The sequence below is a fragment of the Orcinus orca genome, chromosome 1, assembly GCF_937001465.1.
Source record: "Orcinus orca chromosome 1, mOrcOrc1.1, whole genome shotgun sequence".
Taxonomy (NCBI): domain Eukaryota; kingdom Metazoa; phylum Chordata; class Mammalia; order Artiodactyla; family Delphinidae; genus Orcinus; species Orcinus orca.
In genome coordinates this window covers 170,540,934-170,551,215 of record NC_064559.1, presented here as the reverse complement: position 1 = coordinate 170,551,215, position 10,282 = coordinate 170,540,934, and the positions used below count along the sequence as shown (strand labels likewise).

At 40.5% G+C, this 10,282-nt stretch overlaps 1 protein-coding gene across 2 annotated transcripts; it reads left to right on the top strand.

The window, feature by feature from the left end:
- Positions 1–4,386: 4,386 nt before the first annotated feature.
- Positions 4,387–9,307, top strand: CDKN2C (cyclin dependent kinase inhibitor 2C). Of its 2 annotated transcripts, XM_004273874.4 has the most exons (3): positions 4,387–4,526; positions 4,983–5,122; positions 8,555–9,307. In XM_004273874.4, the coding sequence occupies exons 2-3, from the start codon at positions 4,994–4,996 to the stop codon at positions 8,930–8,932; spliced, it is 507 nt and encodes a 168-aa protein (XP_004273922.1). In that variant the 5' UTR covers positions 4,387–4,526; positions 4,983–4,993; the 3' UTR covers positions 8,933–9,307. The 2 variants fall into 2 exon arrangements, with proteins under 2 accessions (XP_004273922.1, XP_049556148.1); XM_049700191.1 differs by lacking the exon at positions 4,387–4,526 and having other exon boundaries at positions 4,630–5,122.
- Positions 9,308–10,282: the final 975 nt, after the last annotated feature.

Sequence of the window (10,282 nt, the reverse complement as noted above, 5' to 3'; positions counted from 1 at the left end):
GAAGGATTCCACAAAGGTGATGTGTCCTCATCACATCATATCAGGGACACATGATATCAACATGACTCATTATTGGGGGTGTTAACCTTGATCCCTTAAGTTAATCAAGCTTTTAACAATGCTACTCAATTACAATCTAATTCCTGAGAAGATTAATGCTACTACAGTTAGATCCACACTTAAGTAACCCAAAATATATTTCATATAATGATTTAATGTTTGTTAGGACACTAGTGCCTGATCCTGGACTCTTTTTTTTTTTTTAGCTTATGGTTACAATTTATTACAGGAAAAGGGGAAAGGATACAGGCCAAAACCAGCCAATGGAAGAAGCACATAGGGAAAAGTCTGGGAGAGTTCCAAACCCAAAGCTTCCAGTGAACTGGACTCTTATGTAATGGAAAAGGCCTAACACCTGGGGATGGATTCTGAGTTCAAATTCCTATATCCACTACTTATTGGCCTTAGTCACATTCTCTATAAGCCTCAATTCCTTCACCTGAAAAATGGGGATAGTTATCATATTTACGTCCCAGAGTTGTAAAGATTAAATAATGTGTGCATGATGTTATAACCAGGAAAAACTATATAAGTATTAATTGTTGCTATTATGTTTAAACTTTTGAGTTGCTTACTGGGCATTTTTTTTCTTACTTTACAAAAAGACTTTTCATAAGTGGTGTGAGAACCCATATGAAAAAGCCTGCTGAATTTCAGAAATAAAATGCCAAAGCCACAATAATGAAATGATAAAAAGGCCCCTTGAGGGTACCAGTCTGTTTTCTACCTCTCTTGGATCTATAAATATAACAAAAGGAAGACTTTGGGACTATGTAAAGAAATTGTAAATACCATATACACATATCCGTAAGTTAATCATTCTGAAACTATGCATACTTAAGTCAATGAGGGAAAAAGCACAAAATAATTTGACTGTAGTATTTCTATAAAGCCTTTAAAATGAGTATAAACTGCTGAAAAAATTTCCATGACTGTTAGTATTTTATATCCAACTAAAAGGCTCTATTTCAGTGTTTGAGAGAGATATCATTACTGTGTTAAAAGACAAACTACTACTTTCAAAATAACAGATGCTTAACTGTCAATCTTTTTTGTACACCATGTTAGAATGTAAGCTTATTGAGGGCAAAGATACTCACCTTTGACTTCAGTGAACTAGCCCTCAATATGAGATTTTCATTGCAGGTCTTTTGTAGTGCTTACTTACGCTTTCTGAACTAAGATTGTAATCTCTATGCAGTCAGTTCTGGGTTATACAATAAGCAAACGAAGTATATGCTTCAGGACACCAGCTAAGCCAGAGTAAAAAACAAACAAACTTTCTTAAAGAATTTAATATTTCAGCAAAAGCATTGAAGTAGTCAACATGGGAAAAATCAGAACTTTGTTGGACTCCTTTACACTTATTTTTTGGTTTTGTATTATTTTTATTTACATATGAGGTGAGTTGCTGGGACATCAAAATCTTTTCAATGCTTAAGAGCTCCAAAACTATTAATCCAGCTCTGTATGCATCTTAAATTACCATAAGTTTTATTTATCATTATTCAGCAAAAAGAATTTTATTTCATGAAAATGATAACACATGTATACCTATACTTTACATGAGTACAATATTCTTCCTTATTACAATGTCTTCTCTTAGCAAGAAACCATAATAAATGCTAGAAAGCAACTCTCATAAGTTGGACTAATGCCAGTTCTCTCTTAACAGCCAACAGTGCTACTATATCATCACACCCTCCAGCTGTACTGAAAGATTACATACTAATTTCCCAGAATAATCAAAAGTAAATTATATTATTTATGGTATTTACTGGTATATATGGAATCCTAAATGTTCTATTTGAAATGTCTAAATATATGTAAGAAACGAGAGGAGTTAATTTCTTCTGTTGTAGTTCATGTTTGATTCACATTTCAAGTTTAGTTACCTAAGAAAAGAGCTCTGGTTATTTTCCTCTCAACAATTCAGTTAAAGGAAACACTGCAGGATTCTTTGCAGTTTCAACTCTCTCTCTACCTACCAGGCAATCTGATGCTAGATGATTATCCCAATGTTGTTGGTGTGTTTCGTTGCTAATACTCCCAGTGTACTTCAAGGAGCTGGGTATAGATGTTGCTTGAGGACATGCTTGCTAGAAGTCGGTAATAATTAGACCACCTGTCATTTTTTGCTTGGTTTCATTTTGACCACTGGGTGCATCCTGCAACCGTGTTGGATATTTTTAAGTGCAAAAAATATAGAAAACAGTAATTAATTAATCTTACATAGCTAAAAGAGGAAGTTAAAAGTACAGAGAACTGGTGTCTCAGATGATTGAAATAAACGATTAGGAAGATACTATTCCTTTACATTTAGACACCCCCTCCCCCCCAAAACAAGTCCCATCTAAGTAGTCAGAGAGAACTTTGACAAGAAAGAAATGGCCTTGTTAGAAAATCCTTCCCAAGACTTTTTTTTTTTTTGCTTTAAAGTTAATTGCTTTTCTCCCTTTCCCCAAAGAAATGGAATATTTCAGTTTCAAGTCCCTGTAACATAAAGGCTTCAGAGTCCGTCGTGATTTCTTACCTATACCATGCCTTTAGTTTTCGTAAAAATCAGTCTATAAAAGACTTTTGCTTTTCCTGAGCACTGGTTTTGCTGTCAGTCAGGTCTCTCCCTCCACCCCCGCGGCCACCTCTGCCCACCGCGGCCCTGGGCGTTGAGCTAGCAGGTGCGAGGCCGAAGCTCTGCACTGAGAAAAGGAGGCCGAGTTTACACAGCGCGCGCCCCAGAGGAAGAGGCGGCAGCCGTAGGCCTGGCCGCCCGAACTTCGAGAGCCTAGCGGGGGAGCGCGGAGGCGGGCCGGGCTGCCCGGCCAGGGCCGGGGAAAGACTCGCTTCGCGCCAGCCTCCTCTCCGCCTTCCAGCAGACTGCGCCGCCGAGCCTCCAAGGCCCTGCGGCTCTCCGCAGCCTTAATTAACAAGCCTCTTTCCTCCACCTCCGCCCCCGCCGGCCTCGGGGCAGCCCGGGGTTTCACATCGCAGACTCCATTCCGCCCGCGAGCCGGAGGGGGCCGAACCCGGCTCCGCGGGTCCGAAAAAGCCGCTCCGGCTGGGGCCTGGCCGCTGGGCTGGCGGGTGGGAGCCAGCGCAGGAGACTGAGGGAGGAAAGCGGAGAGCGAGGAGGCGGGAGAAAGGGCGCGGGGCGGGGGGCGGGGCGAGCCCGGCAGAGTGCTTGAGCGCCACCAGGGCGGAGGGCGGGGCGTGGGCGGTGCCCAACCTTCCCGCTCCCGCGGCGCTGCAACTCAGCCGAGCCTCCTTAAAACTCTGCCGTTAAAATGGGGGCGGGTTTTTCAACTCAAAAAGCGCTCAATTTTTTTCTTTTCAAAAAAAGCTGATGAGGTCGGAAAAAAGGGAGAAGAAACCGGCACCGTCTCTGCAGCGGCAACAGAAGCAGCAATTGTTTGAGCGAAAAAAGAAGCGAGGGAGGGAGGGAGGGAAGGAAAAGACCAGAAAGGGGCACGACGCACAAGTGTCTGTAGGGGTGAAGGGAGCAGGGACCGGCGATTTGGGGGGGACCAGCTACAAAAGAAACTGTCACTGGGAGCGCTGCGGCTCGGGAGGAAGCGGTGCTACCCAGCTCGGCTCCAGGGCACAGCTGGCTGGCGGCCGCTGCCCTATCGGCTGCACAGGCTGGGGGCACAGGCCAGGGGACCGCGAGAGGTTGGCGAAGTGGCACCCGGCGCCGAAGCCGCTGGGTTCTCGCCAAGAGCGGCGGGACTGGCTGCGCCCTGGAATTGTGGCGACTCCCGATACTCAGAGCTTGGCCTGTGACTTCCCAGGACCCTCCCGATCTCCGGAGGCCCTCAGAAAACCGGGAAAGGAAGGAAAAGAGGCGGCGGCAGCTCAATGAGCTTCTACATTAGGAAGTCTGAACTGGCTCGGTCGTAGGCGGGAAGTTACCGGTGGGCTGCCCTGTGCAGCCGCGATGCTGCAGCGCGCTGCTTCAGCAGCCCGGGCCCCATAGACACTTCCCGCATCGCTCTCCCCCTTCCTCACGCTGCTGGGAGTCCCAGGACCCGGTGGGGCCGGCATGACCGGCTTGCCGGGGGCCCGCCGCGCGCCCGGCAGTCTCCGGAGACGCGCGCCGAGCCTGGCTCCCACGGCCTCTGAGGCTCGGTGGGGCTGCGGTAGCCCGGCTGGCGGGCTCCGGAGCCCTCCCGCGCGGCGTTAGCCCGCAGCTCGGCCTGAACGCGAATTAAGGCTCCTCCGGAGAATCCAAGGCCACCGAGGAGTCGTTACGACCTGTAACTTGAGGGCCACGGAACTGCTACTCTCATTTGCTTTTGGCGATCATCTTTAACCCCCGGAGCACCTCAGCATCCAGCCACCGCGGCGCTCTCCCTGCCGCGGAGGACTCAGGACTACCCCTTCGGCGAGACGGATGGAGACCGAGCCCCTTCGAGGACCTGCCCCTGCGGTACTGGCTCGCGCGGCTCAAGTCACCACCGTGAACAAGGGTGGGTTGATGCCTTTTCTTCCCCCCCAAATGTCTCTTTTTTCGCGGTATTTTCTGCCCTGATCTAGTGCCTTAAATCTCCGCACACATTCCTCACGGAGATCTGTAGTGTAGGTACGTGCCAGCTCTGCCTATATTTTACGTCCAGAGTAATTTACCAGAAATATATGTGTGCCTGTATATCTCTCAGTTTAATCACCAGAATTCTTCATAGGGGTTAAGCTAAAAAGCGAGGAGCGGAGCCCCTCTCCAATGGCTCAGTTTTGCTGAATAATCACGTGTGAATCGAGGGGCGGGCTTTTGGCAGGCAGATCTTACTAGTATTTACTACCAAGCTCTACTCCAGATTAACCATCCCAGTCCTTCTGTCAGTCTCCGATGCCATCATGCAGCCTGGTTAGGAGCGAAGGAAAAGGGAAAAAGAAAAACAACTAATTCATCTTTTCCCGATCGTCAGGACCCTAAAGAATGGCCGAGCCTTGGGGGAACGAGTTGGCGTCCGCAGCTGCCAGGGGGGACCTAGAGCAACTTACTAGTTTGTTGCAAAATAATGTAAACGTCAATGCACAAAATGGATTTGGAAGGACTGCGCTGCAGGTTGGTATCCAGAGAGGTGGGGAAAACAGGTCAACAATGTTGCCTACGTGACCCGGGTTTCTAGAATAATAGCTTTTAAGCTTTCAGGGGTACAAAATTTAACTGTTTTAAAAACTAGTTGGTTGCCATATTTTATATCTTTAAGTGGATCCAACTCCCCAAAATGACGTATTTTGAATAAACTCGTCAAATCCAATAACATCCTCGATATCAAGTGGGTTCCAGGTTTGGTATTAATTTTTGGAATGTTTTGGTGACGGTGGGGATTCTGTAGCAGTCGTAGCAGCGCTGAGTTTTTTGGTTTTTCTTTTTTTTAGACAGCTCTGTAAACACGTTATTATGATTATTATTTGAAGTAAATACACTGCTATTAGTGGTTTCCGTACTTTGCTCCAATAATTGACTTTAACGTTAATTTTCTTGACTACTGGCAAGGGTGTTTTTTCTTCAAATGCTTCAGGTTTTGACCAACGACCTTTCCTCGTTTGGAATGGGTGGCCTGGGCACGGGCACAGGATGTACATTTCACAGTTAATGTAATACCATCCACCCATTCAGGATCGAGGAGGAATAAAAAGTTGAATTTTCTAATCAGAGCTCAGTTTATAGTGTTTTTGTCTCTGCGGTCATACCCTGGTATGTTCTAATTTTTAGTAATTAGATTTACAAGCAACAAATGAAACACGTCCAGCTGCAAAGTATTGTACCTGATAATTTTTTTTCCTCCTCTGAACGTTATCATGTAACTTAGTTGAAAGGCTCAGAAACAGAAAAATGGCAAAGTAGTCTCAAACAGTTGCTTTATCTGAGTTCTGATGATATTCTTATAAGCTATGCGTATTCGAAATGCAACACTTAAAGCTGTTTTTGAAAATCCACTGGGGAGAGGGTTTTTAGAGTGCTTTGTTTTAATTGCAAGAATTAGAAATTTAAGTGGCAGGAGATGTACTATTGACAGATGAAGTCCATACAGCCTGTATATTTTAAATCAGAATACACTGACCTTGCAAAAATTTCAGTATTAAGGAAGCTTATAGATACTAAATTATCTTGTTATTTCTGGTAGATTAAGTGGGGAAAGGATTTTTTTTCTTTTTCCACCTAGTAGTTTTTAACAGGTTTTGTGATGATAGCAATGCCACAAATTTAATATATTGAAAAGTTTCCTATTGAACATTCAAAATGTTATATAAATATCACAAAGAATGAGCCACTTAACCCTGTAAGAATAGGATCTTGCAGGACTTTTGACGAGCAGGAAGACTGGGAGATTAATACCGCAAAAAAAAAAGTTTTGACAAACATTTTTAAAACAACTCTGCAGTCTCGTTTATATTAAACATACTTATCAAGATATTAACACCCATTTATTGTGGCTTAGTCCTAGTACATATAATGAAACACACACAAACAGGAGTCTCAAGGCTTATTTTCAGTATGTATAATCCTGACTCTGAAGTTGTGTCATAACTCAAGAAAGAACTTTCTTTCAAAACAATTTCCAGCATTACTATTATTTTTGGTGAAATATGGCAAATTTTCTCCTACAATTATGTTTATTAACCCAATTACAAAAGATTTTTCCCCCTTCCTAGTGTAAGCCTCTCAATCAGGATGATATCAAAGGCCTTAATCGTACATTTGCTTTACAAAGATCCAAGGTGTCTGTCTCTTATTTTTCCCAGTTCAGGTCCTTAGATGTGACTAAATATTTAGAGGCAGTTGTGGTAAAAATTAGATTGTGTTAATTTTTCATAACCAAAAAGTATTTCATTGAAGTTCTTGAAAAATAAATTATGTATCATTTTTAACCACTGCCTCAAAGGAAGGGCTAAAAGTCAACAAGGTTTTATCAACAGGGAAGCTTAACATCTTGGCCATCTATAGAGTTTGCATTTATAAAATATTATTCATTCTAAATATATTTCATCATGCTACTTAATTTGTGATTTTTTAAAACAAACATTCTAAAGAGATAGATCAGCTTTGTATGTATTTTACAGTGTATATTTAATTTCACAAACATTTGAGTGCCTACTGTGTAATGTATTATAAATTTAGGTTATTATGAATATACCTAAATATAAATTAAAACAATTAAAATGCTGAAATATTCTTGCATGTTAATGAGACTATATTTTTCACGGTTAAATTATATGTATTGTACAACTGATTGCTGCTCCACAAAATATTTTATAACTATGAGAGCCTAATAGTGATTTCTTATTAGCGTGAAATATATTTAAACACCAGTAGATAAGTCTTTGTCATGTGAATTATTTGTATGTTGATAGCAAATTTTAATAGCAAATTCTGGCTTTTAAAATACTGGCAGTTTACAAATAGCTATTCCTAAATGCATGATAATAACTGCGAAAGGAAATAAGATGGATCACCAGTTGATTAATAAATGGGCTGAAACCACAAGACAAAGCTGTCTGTGTCCCAAAATACACATTTAATATCTTATTTTCTCTTCTTTTGCTCACTTGAAAATTAGGAGACTAGTTAGAACTTTAGGAAACAGTAAGTAATATAGTAGGATGACTGTTTCATTCTTTTCAAGAACAGTTTCCATACAGTCATTTCCTATCTAATACAAGACATATCATGAACTTAGTTTTAGATAAATACATTGACAATGTAGAACACTGTTGCTTTTTTTTCACTTTAATAATCAGTAACATTTTTAAATTTCAAGTGAAGGATTCTAAGCACTAAACACACCTAATATCCCATATGAAATAATTGCAAAGAAAAAAAACTATTTAAAAAATACTTGGAAACTTGGGGCTGTATCTATTTGGAGAGAACTTGTGAAAATTAATAATTTAAGAAAATACCAAGTTTGGATTTTTAGGAGATCATTTTCACACTTATAAAATCAGACTAGATGGAGTCTGATGTGTGGAAACACTTCTTTGAGGATTTAAAGAAACTCACTCTCCTTATTTCTTTTCAGCTGTTTAGAAAATAAAATTTACCCACATTTTATTTTACAGAATTAACACCCCAGGCACATCTTATGAGAATGAACAAGCAAACAGAAGGAGACTTACTTAAATCTCAAGTTCCACTTCTTTTATTTTAATAAATTCATGAAATTACACAACTCTTTATGGGACATAGAGAACCAAGTTGTCAGTGAATTTTATATAAGTCGGACTCATTCTATTTTATTAATCAATTTATCCTACTTTTGGGCCCGTTTAAGATATTCCATCATAGAAGCTCAATTTTTAGAAGTTTTCTTCTACTTTTACCTAATAGTACTCATTTCCTGCAACTGAGTCCTTCAAACCCGATCATACGGGTCTTCCCCAAGCACTCCTTCATCAAAAATAGTTACATACATAAAAAGAGATGGGTATTTTAAAATATTCTTGTAGTAGGAGCACTTGAAGGATTCTACCGTTTTTTCTTCTTTTCTAGGTTATGAAACTTGGAAATCCCGAGATTGCCAGGAGACTACTACTTAGAGGTGCTAATCCCGATTTGAAAGACCGAACTGGTTTCGCTGTCATTCACGATGCAGCCAGAGCAGGTTTCCTGGACACTTTACAGACTTTGCTGGAGTTTCAAGCTGATGTTAACATCGAGGATAATGAAGGGAACCTGCCCTTGCACTTGGCTGCCAAAGAAGGCCACCTCCCCGTGGTGGAGTTCCTTGTGAAGCACACGGCCTGCAAAGTGGGGCATCGGAACCATCAGGGGGACACCGCCTGCGACTTGGCCAGGCTCTACCGGAGAAACGAGGTCGTTAGCCTGATGGAGGGAAACCGGGCGGAGGGAGCTGCGAATCTGCAATGAATGTGGGGAGGGCTCTCCCACACTGCCTTCTATTTTGTCAGTTAATTGATTGGCTGTCCTATTTTAATATCATTTGTTAAAATTCAGTTTTGTCATATTTTAAGCAGCTAGTTAAATCTTCTGAAACTGCTAAGTGGAAATCTTACTACAGGTTTATGAATATATTTAAGCAACATCTTTTTCACCTGCAAAACCCTGAGTTCTAACATGTAATTGCAAATAGCTTTGGCTTTCATCTGAATATTTTATCTTTCCCTGACTTTTCTCCTTGCTTCTCCCTTTGCCAGTCTCAATACCCAACTTGAAGACTTTGTTTTAAAAATGGTTTGTCCTGATGCTTCTTTTGCCTGATTAAAACACTTTTTCAAAACAGGACAGTGTTTTCTGTGGTTTCCACTCCTCTTATAATCCCCACATAATTTGTCTCTTGCTAAGGAGAACTACACTAAAAGATCATGGTGTTTTAAGTCTTGACGTTAGAAAAAGTAGACTAATTGAAAAACTAGACATATTCTATTGATGATTCAGTTATTCTTTTCTTTCTCTCCTCATGCTTCCCCTCAAAGATTTTACTTGGTGCCTAGTATGTCTGCTTTAAAACAGAATAAGGGCAACATGTTTGGGAAATAAACCTGAAATTATTTCAGTGTGAATTTATCCTTATATATTCGATCTTCCCTTTCTCTCAAAGTTAAATAGTTGAAAAACAGGTTTCAGAAGTAGCGATCTGAAAGCAAATATATGTTAGCTCTAAAAGGCACTTTAAAAAGAAAATGCCATCTAAAAGTGCTTCCCATTAGTTGATTTTTTAAAAATCACAAAATGAAACAATTGGTTAAATAATACGTTTCCCAAAGTTATACCATAAGTATGCTAAGTGTAACACTGACTTTTTCTCCCTGAAATATCAGAAGTGTAAAATTACAAAATGTTTAAATATTAAAATATGCTGCAAATACCAATATTTAGGGGATAAAAAGCTTAGCAAGGACATACACATATTACATATAAGGGTCATAACTTATTTAGGGGCTACAGGATAATAAATATAGAAACTTTTACAATAAATAAATAGGCCACTCCTACATATAGCACTTGATTCCCACGAAGCTTTTTGGTAAAGGCATATAAAATCTTAAGAATATGTTTAGCTAAAAATAAAAAAAAATTGAATAAAATGGAAATATCAAATTTCCAAGAGAATTTTCCAGCATCTACTACTTACTCTGTTATTTTAAAGATTTCACCAAAGGATTTCAATGCAGTTTCCATTTATAAATTTATAAATACTTTATTCATCATCTCCCACAAGAACAAAGATGTTTTATGTAAAAGTTCCCTCCTTCTGCT